This window comes from Megalops cyprinoides, chromosome 1 (assembly GCF_013368585.1).
Source record: "Megalops cyprinoides isolate fMegCyp1 chromosome 1, fMegCyp1.pri, whole genome shotgun sequence".
NCBI lineage: Eukaryota > Metazoa > Chordata > Actinopteri > Elopiformes > Megalopidae > Megalops > Megalops cyprinoides.
The window spans coordinates 44011983-44032107 of record NC_050583.1 but is presented as its reverse complement, the minus strand read 5'-3'; the positions used below and the strand labels follow the sequence as shown (position 1 = coordinate 44032107).

At 42.4% G+C, this 20125-nt stretch overlaps 1 protein-coding gene across 1 annotated transcript in view; it reads right to left on the bottom strand.

Annotated features, from left to right (window-relative positions):
• LOC118778075 (insulin-like growth factor 2 mRNA-binding protein 1) overlaps positions 1-20125 on the bottom strand; it is a 46782-nt gene that overhangs the window by 9794 nt on the left and 16863 nt on the right. The window contains exons 3-5 of the mRNA XM_036529411.1: positions 2998-3046; positions 877-928; positions 438-501 (exon numbers count right to left, since the gene is read on the bottom strand). Coding sequence (XP_036385304.1) covers positions 438-501; positions 877-928; positions 2998-3046 — 165 coding nt within the window. The remainder of the gene's footprint in view (positions 1-437; positions 502-876; positions 929-2997; positions 3047-20125) is intronic.

Genomic DNA, 20125 nt, shown 5'->3' with positions numbered 1-20125 from the left:
TTTGCTTCATTGCAGTGGGTGAGCTCTACACACAGGATAAGGAAATAGTCTATTTTTGTTGTGCAATACAAGGTGAAAAGTGTTACAGAACTACAAAGTGGCTGCAATATTGGTGAGAAACCTCTAGAGGTCAGTGATACCCTAACTATTAATGTGAGCACAGCCATGCCAACAACTGATCAGGCACAAACTTGAAGCACTGTGATTATAGTAAAGTGATGTCCTGCGCTATCAACAGCACAAATTATTTCATTTCATTCATTCCCCCAAAGAAAAAGATGAACTCAGGAAACATAAGCAAAGCAAGTATTAAAAGCATCGCCTGGTCTACAATTATAACACTGTTATATTAGGTTTGAGCAATGTACTACACACAATAATATAATGGAAGTGACTAAGAGGCTGATTCCAAGGAGAGAAGGACATTTTTCACTCACTGTCGAGCCTGTTCTCGTGTTCCATATGTAACATTCACCACTGCCGTTTCACTGTCTGTGTTCACTGGAGAAGAGAGTATGGCTTAATATTTGTTCAACACACACACATGCATACACACCAGAAAAATCCCAGTTTCTTCACAATTTTTCATGCCACATTTTATCAATAAAAAATAAACTTTAAAGATATGAAATGGTGAGTTCATTTTACAATGTGAGTGGAAGAAATGGTACTGAAGAGAGGGAAAGAGTCAGGAGAAGAGAAACACTACTCTCATTCACACCTTAAACACAAATTCTTCACAGACATCTACCTGACCTCATCAGAAGTCTGCCTTCCATAATTCTGACTATCTTCTAGTACATAACAGCTTTTGGTCACAACCACAGCCAACATTTATGATACAGGACAAGTAGGAGAAAACAACAGAAATTCTACCTTGTTCACAGTTTTCCACAGTTCCAAACTGAGCCAGCAGACCATCAAGTACCTAAGGAACAGACACATATATTGATACTTCTAGAAATGAGTATACATTTGTGACTAGAATTTACTCTGAGCACCACAGCACTCTGAGAGGGTAGGCAAAAATGGCTTCTCCATATTACTTAATGACACCTCCACACACCACAGGGAGAACCGCTCATCAGACAAGCAGTGCTTCAAAATCTTCATAAGAAATCAGAGCAGGACCAAATATTGCCACTGGGCCAATGTACAGTGCACCATGTAAGAGGCTGCCTATGGAATGCGCAGAAGGCCCTGAAGAATGGTTTCCTGAAGGCCTAGAGTTCTCCACTCCTTTTTTTCATCTTTTTTTTTTTTTGCATGTGGCTGAGATTTCACTGCTCTGTAAACAGAAGAGTCCTGCTGGCTATTGCCAGTCCATGCTTAAGCACTGGAGACGGCAGTGGTGGTGAGGGGTGCCCTCTGGTGGCCAAAAAGATTACGACGTAAAGATATGAGACGGCCCAGCTGAGCCACGCCTCAGCTGAGCAGCAGCCTGTCAGAGGCAGCGCTGATCCACACCCCCCTCCATTCCGCCACTCTGCCAGAGCTCCCACAGCCAGCCAGAGCAGCTTGTGCACACCACCGCAGCAGCCTCACTGAGTCAGCAGGAATCTCCACTGTCCGGACAGGAAATGGGAGCGATGCACACCGATGAAAAAAAACAAACAAAACATGCTAGGGTTTCTCAGAGTCCCTGCATTTGATGGCCTCTGCTGATATGGAACCAGGCTGCAACATTTCCTGTGCTTCTGAGGAGTCCGAGGAGGGCATAGTGCTAAAGCCTGGGTGATGCTCACACCTCACTGCCAGCACAACGTCACTATCAAGCTTAAATCAATGGGAGCGCCGGTCACGAATACAGGCACAGTGGTTGGGCCAGCCTGTGCACGAGGACTGTTGAACTAACAGTGGCTGGCATGAGGATTTGTGCTAAATAAAAAGGCTTTCATGAGGCTCACAGTGATAAGACAAGAGAGCAGAGTTTGGGGTGAATTCAATTTCAATTCAGTCAGTTGAGTGAAAGATTTTAAATTCAATTTGTAAATTGAAAATTGCCTCAATTTCAATCAATGCTGAATTAAATGAATTGAATGAATATATAACATGACCCTGCATTTTGATGTGATTAGACTGATGGCGTTGTTGAGCTTGAAGTTAAATGAGAGAGAAAGGACCTCAGACCACCAGAAAAGACACCAGACTGGCTAAAATCCACTTTAAAAACTGTTTAAAGACGATCATACTATCCCACACTTTCTTTAGTCCTGTATGAAAGCATCCGTACAAAAGACATCCAAGGCTACAAATCAGTGTATCAGAGCTTAAATAAAGCAATACCAAAGCATGGATGGCTTACAGAAATTTAGTTCACAGACATGAAATAAAAATACAAAGTCAAATGAAACCTCTCACCATAGAAATGCAAAGGGAGGATTAGAAAAACAATATGCTGGATTGCCAGAGAAAATGGACTATGCTCCATGCGATTTAACAGGTGTTAAACTGAAGATATGTTTTAGGCTTCCTGCTCAAAAGTAACAATGAATTTTAAATTTTCACTTCAATTCAGACTAAGATGACTGAGGTCAAATCTTTGTAAGGTGCCATAATCTCCCCTTTACTTATCAATATGCCGTGCCATTCCTGTTGGTTCAGTTTCCTACTTGTTCTTAATTGGAGACCTGAAATATGTTTTCAGTATTCTATCTGTTTAATGAATGTATACCACTTCTGAATTGATCATTTTCTACAAATGAGAAACATAGTAAAAGTAACAGTGATTCTGACCATGATATGTAATAGCTATGTGTTTTAACAACGTGTCTGTGATATGTATACACATATACACACTTCTAATTCCTACACTGCTTTGTAAACAGAAAGTGGAAAAAGTTTGCCCACCTAGTAGAATTTTTTGGCCTCATACCATTTTTGGCTCTGTATCCTTGAACTGCCTTGCCATTAATACAATTGAGTAATTGATGTCCTATTTACACAGGTATACAATGACACACAAACATCAAATTCTGAGAAACCCAACACACTGACCTCCCACTGCAAGTGCGGTGGAATGTTTCGAATCTGGACTTTCCTGGTCCTGCGAAGAAGAAAGAGAGAAAGAGAGAGGGTCTTTGGTTAATTAATGAAGACCAGTATAGTCAGACACACTGTGACAGGGTGGGCACAACAGATACCAAAAGCAGGGCTAAGAGGACCACTTGGTGTGTTCCAAATGCAGCAGAGTGGAGCCTACATGCTGTCCACAGAGGTGCAGCACAACGACATCACCTGTCCCTTTTAGTGCTCTGTCTACTCAACAGGATGTGACTTACTTTGCCAGCCTTCAAAACTTTGGAGCCTCTCTCCCCCATAATAACCACAAGGACACCAAGCCCATAAAAGAGTGTCATGCCTACAAATGCACAAACAACCCTTCGGGTTGAGGTGAGCCTCCATCTTGTTCAGAGGAAGCTGGCCTTAATAGCAGTTGTGACTAGGAAAAGTAGAGCGTAAAATGGCCACTCACAAAGGCCACGACATCTGCAGTGTCGACCACAACACGTTAGAACTCATTTGACCTGGCAATACACACACACAGATAGGAGCACTACGAGAATGACGACCATTCCACTGAATTATATGTTTACAACTTGGGCTCTAGGTTACTAGGTGGAATTGGTTTAGTATGTGTCAGGAGTGTGAGAATGGACTGAGAGAGGAAAGAATGGGTGTATTGAAACCGGACAACACTGATGGCTGCTGTACTGCTCAACCAGCTGCCCTGGCAGCAGCCCAAACTATGGGCACCAGTGGCCTTTTTATTAGCGAGAGAGCAGGGAAAAGAGAGAGACACGGAGAGTGAAAGAGAGACAGAGATGGAGAAAGGTGGGAAGGGAGAGAAACAGAGAGGGTAGGCCAGAGAAGAAGTCACACAGTGAGCAAGAGAGAGATATTGTCAAAGGCAGGACCGGAAGGGCAGGGGAGCATAGACCTGGATATTTGGACCGGCTAAAGTGGTAACTGCTGCCAAGACCTCAATTAGCAATTAGTATGGACATGACAACCTAAATTGCTCTTCGTGTAACAGAGAGGGGAAGGGATAGAAAGACAGAAGGAAGGAGGCCGAGTTTATGACTCGGACTGGCCCTTTCAAACAAATTCCTGGAAAGAGATGACTACAGCCTACATTGTTGACTTTTCCTTTCTTTAAGAAAACTCCAGAATGCTGCACTAGCACACACAGGGCCAGCAGACATGCCAGTAGAAGTAGAAGAATGGTGAACTTCATAAAAGTAAGAAGTTGGAATTGTGATTTAAAAAAAGTCCCTCTGCATGTTGGTGGACTCAAGACATGCTGCAGCATATAAATCAACTATAAAGAGCAGGTGGTTCCCCTGCTCTGTTCTAGTGCTAATACATTTCCAAATTCTTTTGGACAAAGCACAACCAGCGCTGTCAAGTAGTAACATAAATGTGTATTCCCATCTCTCCTGCATGCTCCTCTCTCATAAGCACATGAGAAAACTCACACGAGCCAAGAAACACCCGTCTCTATGGGAGGGGAACTGGCAATTCACAAATTGTGATTAAATGCAAGCTGACATTACACAAGCACAAACCAGGCAGGGTCAGGGACCCAACAAGAGTTTTTGATAACCCTTCATTTATCTGGTGAGTCAGACAATCTAGTTCTTATTAAAATGCAGAACTGCTAAAGTGCAACCTTTCATGTTTTCTCCAAATGCAATTTCTTATTACAATGGAAATCACATTCCTTAAACAATTTAGACATTAAAAATCTAATTCCAGGAAATATTATTAGAGCTTCAAATCTAAAAATATGAAATAATTCAAATGCCCATTTTTAAATATACTTTTCTTGTAAGGAAAAAATGAGAGAATTCTTTGTTCTGAACTGGACTTTGAATCATTATTACCAATGAGGGCTACAACCCATAGCCACCATAGACTACACACCACCCCCCAACATCTCGCTCCGAGCTAGAAATGAACTGCCTTAAGTGTGACAGGTCAGTTACACCACAGCAATGTTACATATGTGTTAACAGAATATATGCATTAGCTGGACATGCAGCCTTGCAACTTGTTATAGGACATTTAGCAAGTGCTCTAGTATGCAAAAGGTCAGATGCGAACCTTGCAGTTGTAAAGTGCACATGGAGTCTGAGATGCATTGTGGGAAACCTTTTACTGCAGCATAGTGGGAGGAGCTCAACATGGGGTTGAAGTTAAAAAAAAAAAGAAGGAAAGACTGTATGAAGATGCATGCGGGAGGCTGATCCGTTCCTCCTCCTATCAGCTTTGGCAAAAAAGTCAGGTGACACAAAGGGGGAGGAGCAGGCCGTCAAAGGCCACTCTTAAAATAGATTCAAGTGTGTGTACTGGCCGCATTGTGTGGCTATGTGAATGAGTCGGTGGGTGGAGGGGGCAGGGTGGGGAGCGCATTATGCCCAGCAGCAGCACTGGAGGCTGTGGAGCAGGACTGGGGCCTCACCCACACGTCACCCACACCCCTGTGCAGCAGGGGAAATCAAGTGAGCCCACCGGAGGATTTAGGACATTTACACCAATGGGACTGAAGCAGAGAAAAAGAAGGACAATGGGGGAAAGAGACCAAAAGCCAGGAGTGGGGCGTGGGTGCTGGTGATGCAAGAAAAGTGAGGATGGGAGGGTGGGACAGCTGTGATGACCTGGTTTTGATCATCCCAACCACTAGTGACCACAGGGGAGAGGGGCGAGGAGTGACAACTGTAAGAGCTGGCAGGCATCTGCAAAGGCGCTTGCGAGTGGAAGAAAGCAAGCAGGACCGCAGCCCTCCAGAATCGACTTGCCTCGCTCGAGCAGCTGCTAAAGGGTTAAACAGGAATGCATGGTATGTGGATACACTTTAATCCCTGGCAACCTCTGAACTCTGCAGGCCACACCTCCTTGTGGAGGAGATGGAACATTCTCTCTCCCTCCCATTCTCTCTCTCTTTACATTATGTTCACAGGGTGAGGGCCTTGCATGTTCTCCACCGCGGAGAGAGGCAGAACGATCGGGGCTAGAGAGCCTGCTCAAGACCAGCAAAGGCTCAGTGCAACCTTGTCCATTCCTAAGCACACTGCCCTACGCTCCCGCCGCGACTGTAATAAAACAAAGCCCTGCTCTCCCCGTCTGGGATCTTTTGCTTACAATTTAAAGGTTAACTGAAGAGAGAAGTGATCCACAAACACGCATAGAGGGACAGTGGACAAAGAACGGGCAAGCCCACACCTTATACTCACCTCTCTAACCTTTTCATCTGGGGCTCTGGTAATATTGTGCCATATATACCGTATTAGGGTGGTGCCATGTGTTGTGGTCAGAGTAACACATTCAGGACATAAGAACCCTGAGTTTGAATCCAGTAGAATCATTATGTTGCACGTGTGAATGTGTAAAAATGAAAAGCTACAAGAACAGATCATTGTTCATGCAAAACTGTGGAAATTGTAAGCTGCCCGCATGTTTGCTAAGCAATCACATAATGAAACAAGATGGAAATACTGAGGAAAACGTGACAGGATCCTCTTCCTGCCTGCTTTCCCCATCGTTCAAGCTTTCACCATAATTAATGATGTTACACTGCCTACACTCCAACAGAGTCACTTCACAGATAATAATTATATTTACCATAAGTCGAGCACCAAAATATATAATAAATTTACTACAGTATGGACAAAATACGCATTCCAAAGGGGCCACTCCTAGACCGGATAGCCACCTAAACAAACATTAGAGGTCACAACGCCACCGCTGCTTCCTTTCCTGGTCAAAAACAGCTTCCCCCATCTCTTAATGTGCTAATGGAAATGCCCTGTTGCAAAGCTCAACCTCCACCTCCAGCAGTGGCCTGAGTCTCTGAAAGGGCTTGGCCCAGCTCCCCAGGGGTGGGGGTCCAACTGCATGCCTTTAAGCCGTTAGAGGGATAACAGGAGCATCTGAATGTGGAGTCTGCCACTAACCCACCGATCATATTCTGAAGGGCTCTGAAAGCCCTTGGCTCATAGAGCTCAGACAGGCATGACTATGCAGAAAGATATACATGGCTGCCCACAAGAGACACCCCCCCAGCAGCTGGGGCTGATCGCTTCCTTGTCATGCCAGTTGGGCTTTCAAAAGCTCGCTTGAAAACAAAAACCCCTTCAAAAATAAAAGCACAACCCAGAAAATGCTTATATTATAGTATTTTCTATGACCATATCTCATCATTCTACTCAGGGGTATATGCGTAATTGAAAATATGTCAGCCTGTAGGCCGAGAACATCACTCCATTTTTAAACATTTTTGGCATTTGTTGATAGATACACATCTCTGTCAATTTACTTTAAACATTTGGTAAAAGCAGTGATATTAACAGGGTCGCCATGTGTTCAAAACCACATGCTGAGTAAAGTAATCAACAAAGTGGAAATCTGTTCATTTCCAATGGGGTGTATTAATAAATTCATGATTCATGAGGGTTTGTGTTTAAAAGAAAGTTGTCTTATCAACCTTAAACCAAGGAAGAAGAATCATCACTATGAAGACATAAGGTACTATAATTTCACATGTCTATTCATCACTATGTATTTTATCTAGCTTTTCATTCAGCAAAATCATGCACCAAAATATATTTGAAACTTCACTTTTTTAAAAAAAAAGTCATTGATCAGCTATTTATTTATTTAACTATGGCCTACCTATTTAACTAAGAGCCTTACTATCAAAGTTTAGAACAGTGTGCAATTTCCCTATATACCTTTGTGTCTATAATTGCAAGATGCTTCCCCACAAAATGCCGTTCTCCTTCCTTGACGTTCAGGGCACCTGCAATGAGCAGGATAACTGAAAATAACTGACAAAGCCTTGCAAACAGCAGGCCTCCTGTGATTTTAAACAAGAAAATATGTGGTGGGGTATGGAAGAAGGGGATGCAATGCCCCCTGGGCAATCCAGTCATTCAGCAAGTTGCAATTTTACCCCTGAAAAGGTCAAAGGTTACAGGCCCCAGACAAGGGGATGGGCGGGATGGTGGGGAGAGTCCACTCATTGTGCCTAGGGGTGGGGTCATTGATGAGACTGGTTAGTGTGTGTGTGTGTGTGTGTTGGGGGAGGGGGCTAGCATGCATTTCAAAGCTTTTTGAATACAATGGTGAAAGAAATTAAGCTTGAAAGAAGGGTGGAAGAGCATGGGATGGGGGTCAAAACTGTGCCCTGCAAACGTATACAGGGGTTCACACCAACATCACATGCTGTGCCCAATTAAAAAAAGGGGGGGGGGGTCAATCCTGAGTGATCTTAGCACATTTGCTGAGAACTCTAGACTGACGGCACCAATGGAAACCGGTATGGTGACGCAAATTGTATGTGAGGCTTTGCATTTAGTTGCAGGACTCATTCCTCAACACCCAGTGGGTACCTTGCACACATCAGAGATGTCTGAGCAGTGAACTGATTGCAGCCATGCTCCCTCTGCTTTGGAAGTGAGGTGAGACTGCTGTATGTGCCTGGATCACGAGAGCTGGACTTGAGTGTGGAGAGCAGGCAAACAAAAGGCGGAGTCGACCACCTCCAAAAAGCACGCTAGCCTCCTGCTTCATCCCCACATCCACGTAATATGCTTGCTACATCCTTCAGCTCTTTCATTCCTTTGCCTCTCTTCAAGGGCCCTGTTGTCAACATCATGCTGATGTTAGTGAAAGTATATTGAATAAAGTACACAGGAACTTCAACAACTCCACCCATTTTCTCAGTAGTGAAGACATTACCCCCCCCCCACCCCCCGAACATACACACAGAGACATAGACACACACACACTATTCCACTCATGTCTCCCCTTTCTGCCACACTCAACAGTGTGTGTGCCCTTTCTAGCACACTGACTAGTGACCCCACCCACTCTTCCCCACCCCAACACACACACAATAGGGAATACCACTGAGAAGGTGGAATTCACTGGTAGCCACAGAACAAAACTTGGCCCTCAGAAGTTCCTATTGCCTTCTGCTCCTCTCTGCACAGGAGGATAATACTAATTTTGCCAGGAAAGACAGGAAAATGTCTACTTTGCATGAGAAAAGGGGTCTCTGAGCGCTAGGGTTGCGTACCGAAACCTGGTGCCATATCCAATCGGGATCTCCCGGACCGAATCGCAACGCAGATTTCAGTCCCTGATTTCGGTGCCACTTAAATGGCTGCCCTGAGCTTCATTGCATGTATGTTTGTTGGATTTTATCATGAATCCTCGGTCATTGATTGAAATGACTCAAAAGCATACATTTTGATTTTTAATGTAACATAGATAAATAGGAAATCAGTTTCTGTGCTGATGTAACTTTCTGTGTGTCCTTAGTATTTTGCAAAAGGTGATATGTATTGAAAGTGTACCACGTTCTTATGTCACTTTATACTTGTTTCTTCGTTGTACTTGAAATTCATTGTATCATACTCTTCTTACTGCATATGGTTTTCAGATGAAGTAAACAACCAATTTAAATGACATTGCAACTGTCGGATGAACCAAAAATATGCGACTGGTAGCAGAACAATGTGGAGACTGGAACCCAGAGAACAACAAAGAGCCTCCTTCTTCATTCTATTAACCATTATGAGGCCCGCAGAGGTGAAAGGTCAATCTGGAAACAGCGCTCACAGGAAGTTATCACAGGGGTCATTATACCACCCTCAACAACCCCCTGTCTAAGCTCTTAGCTCTTCCGCTACCAAACACCCAACCCAATCAGCTTTTGAGAACATGAGAACATTGGTGGGGGGGGGGGGGGGGGAGGAGCAACACTAAGTGAGGAAAAAGATAATAAGCTTGCACAATTGTGATGGTGAGCCCCTCCCCCCACCACACACAAGCAGATTTCAACAGGCCTGACTCCTCCTACCACCAGTTTACCCCCCCAACTGTAGTATGTGAGGCAAAAAAGGGCCTTCAAAAACAAAAAAGGTGCCACCTTCAGGAAAGGCAAGTGGGAGCATTCCAAATGAGAGTGGTTGGAGGCCAGCTCAGCACATTTCACCGCCTTGCCTCTGAAGCACAGCGAGCTTCCCTCCCTGCCCCAAAACGCAACAGCTCCTTCCTCAGCAGCTTGCCCTATCCCAGGCTTCACCTGGTTCCCAAATCCACCACCTCTATTTCTTTCTCTCCATGCGCGGCATAAGCACTCCTCTGCTTAGCAGAAGTCACTTACACGCAGCCACCTGCATTGCTCACATGTGATATCCTGTTCCTTCATACTGCTAGTGCTTCCAAGTCACAGTTCAGATGTGTGCTGCTAATTCACACCCTGGGTAACAAGTCCACAGCAAGCCCACTCCAAGTAGTTTTTATGACTATAACTTTGGAGGAAATACATGAACACAACCATTGCCACATTTGTGTCAATATGGCTCATAGGCAAAGGTGTGTGAGAGCAGGAATGCATTTTTGTTTTGTTGTTGCTAACCCTCATTTCTCCTCTCCTATTGAGGACACAAATCCTAGGAGTATGCATGGGTCGTGGGGGAGTGTGTAGTTGTGGCAGCTTCCATTCAAAGCTCCCATCCCCCTCCATATCAAAACCAAACCACGCCTCCAACCATTGGCACCAACGGTTTGTCCCATCTGTGCCAGCTGAGAGTAGTGGGGACTTATTCGAATCTCCACCAACTGGGTAACGCAATATGAGCCTCTAAAAACAAGTACGATACACACTGAATGGGCAGGAAGCAGATACACTCCCCATTACCCCATTACCAGCCCCCTCCCACATGGCTCTTAAGAGTGCCATGTCCTGTTTGTCCTATTTCATAAAGAGGAAAGTCCATTAACTACAGCTCACAGTTGGATTTCTACACTCATGGATCTTGTGACAAATTCCAAGGCATTTGTGAGGTGAACAAAATTAAACATGACCATAACCTCTAGACTACAACTGCAAGGACACACTGATGAAAATGGTACACACTCAGGTACAACACACATATTTCTATCCATAACCTCAGTAGAATTACCAATAGCTAGTGCTACTCCTATATTTGCTGTTGTGTAAAAAACATGAGTATTTAATTGCTACGCTTGTCTTAAGTATAAGTTAGTCAACTCTTAAAACAGGCAGTTGTTCATGTTTCCTGAAGTAAGATTAAAGAGACCAAAGAGAATGAGCCATGCCAAATGCTGCTCCACCTCTCCACTACTACCTCATATCCCCTTGTGGTGCAGACCACAGCAACCCAAAAGTATTAGTAAGACTGTGTGAACTAGAGCCACACAAAAGTGAGTATATGGAAAAAACATTGTAACTGGGCAATATTTACTAAAGACAAAGGAATGACAGGGAGAAGAAAAAAAAACCTTTGCTTCTGCTTGTGTAAATAATAGTTTGCAAACTACTTGTAGGGCAGATCTTATTAAAAAAGCTGCATTTCAGAAGCAAACCCTTTTAGCCAATATGAAACATAAAAATATGATAACTAATTGATTTATACAATAACCACTCTTGAGGGTATGAGCATTTGCAGAGCACAGTTCAGAGGGGAGTGAGGAAAGGGGTTCAGGTCAGCTGGCAAAAGTAACAAAAGTGCCATGAAGAGCAGACAGGGAACATATCAGCTGTAAGATGGTGTCAGCAGTGGGGATCTCAGAGGTCTCACAGATCAGCCCATTGACAACAAACACGATCAGACAATTAGCAGAACAGTATTTATTTCGATTGCTGACAGCTGTGCAAGCTATCTGTAGTGTGGAGGAGTGAATGTGGAGAAATGTATCATGGAACATGCTAAATGTATGTGCTATGACAGTGTGTGAGCAGGTACTGCTGTCCAGAGGAGGAAGAGGCCAATTCCCACATAAGGCTGCCCACGTTGACCATGGGCCAGCTGCCAATATCTCCAAGAGAAGGTGGTGTGACAGTGCTTAAAATGTTTCTTTTCTAACCACAACAGGGGACAACAGAGACAACAGAGGCCCACCACTGACACCCTAAACTAATTAGACTTTAGAGGACAGCTTGTGATCAGGATCCTGAAGTCAAAGAAAAACACTTTTTCTCAACACCGGTAGAGGAGTTGAGTAATTCACAAGTTGTTCGCTATAGACTGTCGTCTGATTGCATGCAAATCAAAACTGGGAGGGCAGGAAACAACTGAATGCAAACATAAAAATTTCCATTTGATCTTCACATGGCTCCCGTTAAATCCTTCAATCCAAACAAAGCCTAAACTAACTGATAATCAAACACGTGTCCATTTATGAGGACAACAGGGATGCTGTGGAAAGAGCAACTTTTCATTGTATGGAAGGCCTGTAGCTGTTACATTCATCTCTGCATCTGATTTACTGTTACTTGGTCAAAGATGGTTTCTTGAACGGAAGAATACTACTACCTTCTACTTCACTCGTCCTGATTTCAGCAAAATTGACCAATTTGAAACCACTGAGGACCATCCAAACTGCTGTTTAAACGAAGAATGTTTACTTCACGTATGTGAAAAGTTTGCATTGTGACCTAGAGTCACAACAGAACTAAAGTAATGGAAGAGAACTGACACGAGCCACTACATATTGCTCTGCCTAGGTATAAGGGTCGAATTACCTCCCTTGAATATGAATGTGGAATATTGCAGGAGTGACAGAGATTCCATTCCCTGCCTAACTTCTGAGTTCACTAAAAGAAGGATCTGCCATGCCTCTAAACAAGAGACATCCTATCTACATGCTTTACATTCATGCTACATTCATCCTTGCCACCATCTCAGGGTAAAGTCAGAGAGTAGCTGGATTCTGCTGCATGAGTTCATTGGCTAACATAAAAAAAAGAAGAAGAAGAAGAAGAATCAAGAGTCTGTCTCCTTTTGTGTGCGTTACAGTGTGGGGTAGAGAATCAGAATGAGAATATAATGGCATTACCCTTGGAGGCTATTTATGTCTACCTACAAACACACAAACACAGAGCTGAATGATTGCTTTCTTCAATCCCTTTTCAAGGGAAAAGAAAAAAAAACAGATTCCCTCCTTTTTGTTCTAGGTAAAAACGGTGGTGTTAGCTACAATGTAAATTGCCCATAACCTTACAATGACTGGCTGAAAAGATTAATACATATTAAATACTGGGCTGGAATGTTGTTTTTCATCAAAGACAGTCCACTGTAAGTATACTATATTCAGAAAACAAAAAAAATTAATAATGAGCTAAGTAGGGGCTATGTCATCTGGATTAGCCAGTTCGTCAGCATCAATATCCTGAATGTGTTACCAAGGAACAATATTAACTTTATCCAAATAAAGATTTCAAAGAGCATGAACACTGGAGATAACTATATATAGCAGGTGTAACTCTCAAGTCTTTAGTATCGCCAGGTCCAGCATGGTGTAGATCAACCAAAAACACTAACATCAATAATACCAGATTACGCATTTGCTCAAAGAGAGCTACAATGAATACTGTGCTTGAAATGATTAATTACCATAGCTAGTGGTTAAAAATTCATCCCCAGCTTTAACAGAGGTCTATGACTGCAATCCAACACAGAAGCAAAGAATGTTGTGCATGTTTCCCATCTAATTTCTGCTACAGAAAAAGGATCTCAGAAATGTTGTTTCAAGGAATACATTTACCATGATAGCAAGGCAAACTGCAATTCCCCAAAATCAAAAGTGAGGGGCAGCATGGTCCATAACATAAGAATAATACAAATATAAGTATAAATGGAAAACATTGTAAAAAAAAAAAACTGTAATCGACTGTAATCGATGTAAGTCACTCTGGATGAGAGTGTCTGCTAAATGCCAATAATGTCATTTAATGTAATGTACCAAACTAATCATCTGAAATGATCAATGACAGGTCTTGGGGGGGGGGGGGGGGGTGTATGTCTGTGTATTTCAGACATAATTCCAAAAGTGCATCCCAAGCCACAACCATAATAATGAGGATTGCCATTTTGGTTGAGAAGGTGAATTTCTGCAAATGCCTTGAATCACAAATGTGAATGTAAGTGCTGGGAAGCTGGAATCTGCAGTTGTACATTTACATTTATTCATTTAGCAGATGCTTTTATCCAAAGTGACTTAGAATTGAGGCAGAGTACAACACAAGCAAAAAAACCCTAGAGTCAACAATATTAGAAGCGCTGCATAACCAGGTTTCAATGGTTGACCAGACAAGGTACAAGCTAGCTGGTAGAGACAACGAGTGCATTACAGCATTAGATTACACTTTCTGTTCCTTTTTTAAATAGGGAAAGTGTTGAGAAATGAGAAATTCTTTTAGGTGGCAGTGTTTCAGGTGTTCAGGTGATAGCGGAAGAGCTGTGTCTTCAGATGTTTCTTGAAGACAGGCAGGGACTCATAGGGGGACAACAGCAGAGAAAGTTCTGGATAGTGATTTTGCGCCACGATGCAACGGGACCACCAGACGCCATTCAGTAGCAGAGCGTAGCAGTTGGGAGGGAAGTTGTAGCACTGGAGCACAACCCCGAAGGGCTACAGGTTCAAAACCTTGTATGAACACTAGAGCTGAGGTCTTGAGAAATGTGACCCACCCATGGATCCAAAGGTGCCAACTTCATTGAGGACTGACATCAAAAGCAGTAACATTTGGATTTACTAACATTATTTAGCATGCTGATCATACTGGAGGAGGTCATAGGGGTGTGTTGGAAATACTAAACCAACGCCCAAGCAACAAACTGATGGCGTAAGAGTGTTGACTGATAAATACATAATAACATAGGCTTAATTTACAAGAAGTAAACCTACGCACCACTGAAGTTCACAGTCAAAAGATAATGAAACACTAGGTGCTAAAAACCTAGCAATTAAAAAGGGGCTGGTTAATTTTTAATGGGGGTGATCCAGGCACCAATAAACTTGTAATCTGAAACTAAGTGTGTAAGTGCAAAGGCCCAAAATGGTTATCATGATACAACCCTACGGCTATAAAAGATTTCTTTTCCACATGTGATCTTTGTTGACACTGTTGGAGGTAATATCCTGTGCTTAAACAGCTTGAAGTCATGAAGAGGTGATGGGAAAACAAGTGAGGGGAGAAGAGTGGAAGGAAAATACACTACACTTTTGACTGGAAAGGGAGATGGCGGACAGGGAGGGAATGAGATTAGCCAAGACACACAGCACATAAGTCACATTACAAAACAACACCTAGTAACAATCTTCAAATGAATCATAATGTCATCTGCTAATGCCTCCAATGTGTCACATGAGCCAAACTGTAAAGGCAGCCTTTAGCCATGCTCACATACATGACTGCAAAGTATGGTGGCACAATGCACTGAATGTACTTCGAGTGCAATTATCAGCTCAGAAAGGATGGTTTACATTTGATTATGTAACTTTACATAACTTGCACACCACTGCCAGGACTTGCTGCCAGCAACAATAGCACGTAGCAAATGCCAACAGGGGAAAAAGTACTGCAGACTACAATGAGCACTTAATGAAATGTTAAGGGTGGTTCACAGAGGAGAAAGGCATTTCAAAACAAAGCTGGGCTGTGTAACCATACACATTGGACAACTGCATATAACGATAGCCCATCTGAACCCAAAATTTATACCCACTACCAATTTTCTTTACATCTTGGATCTAAGTGAAATCAAAACACAGCTCAGCTACACTGATCAAATATTTCCAGCACTGGACAAACACAGAGTGAACATCTCTTCTATTAATCACTTGTAATGAGAAGCAGCACGATATTGACACAATTATACGCAATCATTGATCAGCTTCCTTGGATGACTGACAGAAACAGGAAGTGAAAACCACTGATAGATCACACTTGCTCCTCTTATATTAACTTGTCCAACAGTGGAATTAGCTGCTCTGCAATATATCTGCCACTTGCCTTGTATTCAGTATTTTTGCAAGATTAGTATAGGAAAATGACACATCCAACTTCAACTATACGCATCTTAAAGCCAATCTGCTCCCATCCCATCAACACATTATGTTTTACTCTAGTCAAAACAGCAACTCTGTGGAGAATACAACTAAATGAGTAAAACCCACTTTTCCATTACCAACATTGGGTAACACAACTAAAGGGGATCTTAAGGATTGACTCCAGGTTGTAATATTAAGATGTACATGCATACATTCATCTTATGTCTCCTCCACTATAGGAGGACAACATGACACTGACTAGGAATACAACATCAATTGTCCAAATATGGAGATTCCCTTGTGACAACACATCCAAGTGCTTTCACTTTCCACATTTCTGCTCACGTGTGGAGGTGATCAGGATGAGCAGCATTTGGGAATTTTAACACAGCTGGCTGCTAAGGCACTCAGTATCCTCTCTGTCCCTTCCACAGACAGATCTACAAAGGGAAATATGCTTCTGCAACAGTCACAGTGGAAGAGAAACACAGGTTCTCTTCCTTGCAGTGTCACGTCAGTAACCCCATCCTGACTCCTCTTGCTATCTTTTACTTGTTTTCCTGCATACCAAATTCCACAACTACCGAGAGGAAACAAGAAGAAAAAGCTAGCTGCTGCCCACAAACTGTGACAGTATTTCCCTCCTATTTTCCCATCACACAAGCTGATAATATCCCAACCTTCCCATCAACCCCTGACCCCTCACTGGATTTGGAATGCTCTGGTTACTGTATTAAGCTTAAAAAGGCCCTGGGGCAGTCAAGGTGGCAAACAACTGGACTTTCAAAGGGCCTATGGCTTTGGCAGAAGTATGAGGGCTGTGTTGGGGGGAGGGCTCTCCCTTACTTGAAAAAGTTTCTGATTATGTCCAAAGTATCAATAAGAACTCCAGTGCAAACATTTTGGATACATTGTACTACTGATACCCATTTTACCCTGGATGTGGCCCTGGCTATCCAAGCCTAAGTATTTCATAGTATCTTTATGGTGAGTAAATACAATCCACACACACACATAATTACATTATCGTATTTCTTATCGTATAATCATGTTTTCTTAAATAAACTGAACCTCTAAAAATGTTTGCTTTCAAGAATTCTGGCACACACAAGCGATATTTAAAATGCATGTACATTTGCCCGTTAGTGGGTAACGTTCGTTTCAGCACGTCCAAAAACACAGCAGGATCAGTACTTTAAACCCTTCCTGACGTCAGACTTTACATAACTGCTCTGTGCTTCTTTGCGTCTGTGGCGTATTTGAAGCCCGTGTCTTTGTAGCTACGCGGACATTTTTTCAGTAGAGAGAGAGAGAGAGAGAGAAAGAGAGAGAGCGAGAGAGAGAGCTTTAAAGGCATGCACGCGAATGTTGTTCGCCCAGAAATCCTGGGCGAGGTTGGTCGGTGTGGAGAAGGAAGACATGGCGAACACAACAGCTCTACATTCCATTTAAGCAGGGTGGTGGGGATATGCCGTCGCCGTAGTTTAAGTTCAGGCTGCTCTCAATGACCTCCCTGAAATGGGAAGATGGCAGACAGCAGAGCCTCCATTTTGTGTGTTATGTCAACGTCATGAGAGTAGCATGCTGCAGTCATATGGTTAGACATGGGTGGGAGAGGAGCGAAAAAAATAAAGGCTTGGGATATATTAAAAAACTAAATGTTGGTTTAGCGAAACATGTAATGAAATGGTCTATGATACGTCGCTTTCCAAAGGTATGAATCCCACGTAAGACAGAAATAAAGGATACCATTACGTACCAAACGTTCCCCGGTCATAATTAATTACGGAGAAGTAGCCTACAACAGAAATGAAGAGAAGTAGTCTAACATACACTTCGGAGAATCCGTTCTAAAATTATTTTAAATATAGAGTCAAAACTCAAATATATTAATAATTTACTTGCAAGCATTTTCTGGAATCAACTCGATAAAGGAATTATAGCCAAAAAGTCACATTGGGAGCAATGATATCATTAAATTATTGTCATTAGGTTCCTTGTGCGTGTATATCATTTAGGCGTCGTCATATCTCGCTTTGTTTGTTAATTATTGTTTATTCTATAAACTTTTATTCAGCAAACTTAAGTTAGATGTAGAACGTCCCTCTAAGGCTATACTTTAAAAATCCACTTAATATTAATGATTTCCAAGAGTATAATACATTTTCTATATTCTTATTTGTTTAGACGAATGAAGGGTGTTTTGCCTCAGAAATTATTGTTTATTTTAATGCAAAGTCAGTACCACACAGCAGCCAACATTAAAAAATAGCTAATATGTGTAGACTTATCTGAAGTCTTCTTAACAGAAAAACCGTACGTGGCCATTAAAATGACGCAAAATGTCAAACATATGTAATTATATGATTAATAATAAAATAAATTAACCCACAAAGTAGACCGGCATATCTCCCCCCACCCGTCGGCCGCAAGTTTTAACTTTAAGTTAACTTCAAATCTGATATTCCTATGACTGGTGTTCTCATTCATTTTTCACTTATTACGGATAGGACCATAGATAGACATTTGATAAACAAAACAGCGTATGCCCCCATTTCAGAGATCTTGGGAAACGACGATTCCCTATGCATGAATCTTACAAAGATGGTTTCAAACAACGCATGATACGCGACCCCTGGCATGCCACACACATACAGCAAGGCGAGCAGCCATGTTGATTTGACTACGCCCAATTGCCGCAATGAATCACTAAGTCACGCGCTGTTCTGCACAGTACTCGCACAACGTATCGTGGACACGAGATATTGTGAAGAAATAAAAACTTAGTAGCCCATGCTTGTAGTGAAATTTCCTGTAAGAGAAAAGGGGCATTTAAAATGTAGTTGGCACATATGCATGCTGTATGCCGTTAAAAGGCATTATTTAACCCACAATTAGGCCTACGTATGCTACTTTTTAAGGCTGACAAAGCAGCGGCTCAAACAGGCACGCATATGTTCATATGTCGCTGTGAAACCTGTGCGGACTCAAATTTCCATAAGAAACAACACAAATTGACGGGCAACCAGCGAATGGCGTCTACAGTTCCCCGCTTTGGTAATGCCAGCCCCAAGTCTTCAAGGTGGTATACAATCGCATGTTACAGAGATAATCTGCGCAAAAAGGGTGATTCAACAATTTCTCTGTGGAATATTTATAATACGATTTGACACATAAAGAATTACGATAATATACGTAGAATAACGATATTCGAGGGATGGAATTTCGGGTTTAGTAATTAGTTTCATTTCCCCTCTCTCTCAGAGATTGTGAAACGCGGAGGGATGGGGCATGATCATACATGAGAGCCCCGTACTTGTTTTCCCAGTCGTGCAGCACTGTGGCTGCCCCTGCAACTTCCCCCCACCGATCTGCAATCCTTCGCAAGCGGATCGCTCCTGCCCTACATTGCCCACGAGGGAAAACCTGCTTTCATTCACAAAGTCAGTAAACTACTGGAGACTACTACAGCAACGTAAAATAGGCGGAGCCCAGAGATTTTGCACCGCCTACCCAAGAGAGAGACTGAGAGAATGAAGGGGGGGAGGGGTGTGTGAGAAGAAAACGAGTAGACATCCTTGAAGCGCAAGAATACTGGTGATGGCAGCAACAGGGGAAATGAACAGAATTTGTCTACAAAATGTTGTTCACATTTTTATAGAAAACAACAGCACAGAGAAATAACATGCATTTTTCACGGTGTTATGGTTTGAAAGTGTCTTTTAAAATGCGTTCAATGGTTAGTTGAAATGAGCGTGCAACTCCCAAACTGTAACGTAATCGAACGTTAAAATGCCAAACTCAATAGACATGATTTCCCAATGGTAACAAAACGCAAATCGGCACCGATTCCTTTACTTTTAAAACAGACATTGACCGTTTCGAGACATAAATCGAATTCAATCAAACGTATATGCTGAGGGACACAGTAATCACAAATTTTCACAAGGAATGAAATATGTTATTGACATTGTGTATCCACTGTCGTACCGTGCTGTGTAAAGACAGCCCTCATTCATCTTTGTAAAGTTGTAGCTAAAGGGGAAAATACAATATCATATAAAATGACAATGCACTCAGTGATTCTATGTGTTTTTAAAGATCATTAGAATTGAAAGATATTGCCACACTTGTTTGGGGAAATTTAACTAGCGAAAGACCTTTAGTGTTTGACTATTCTATGCAGAATCCCTTACGAATCAGAAAACCAAGGAAAAAACATAACAAAGAACCTCTTTAACGTGTCAAGCAAGGC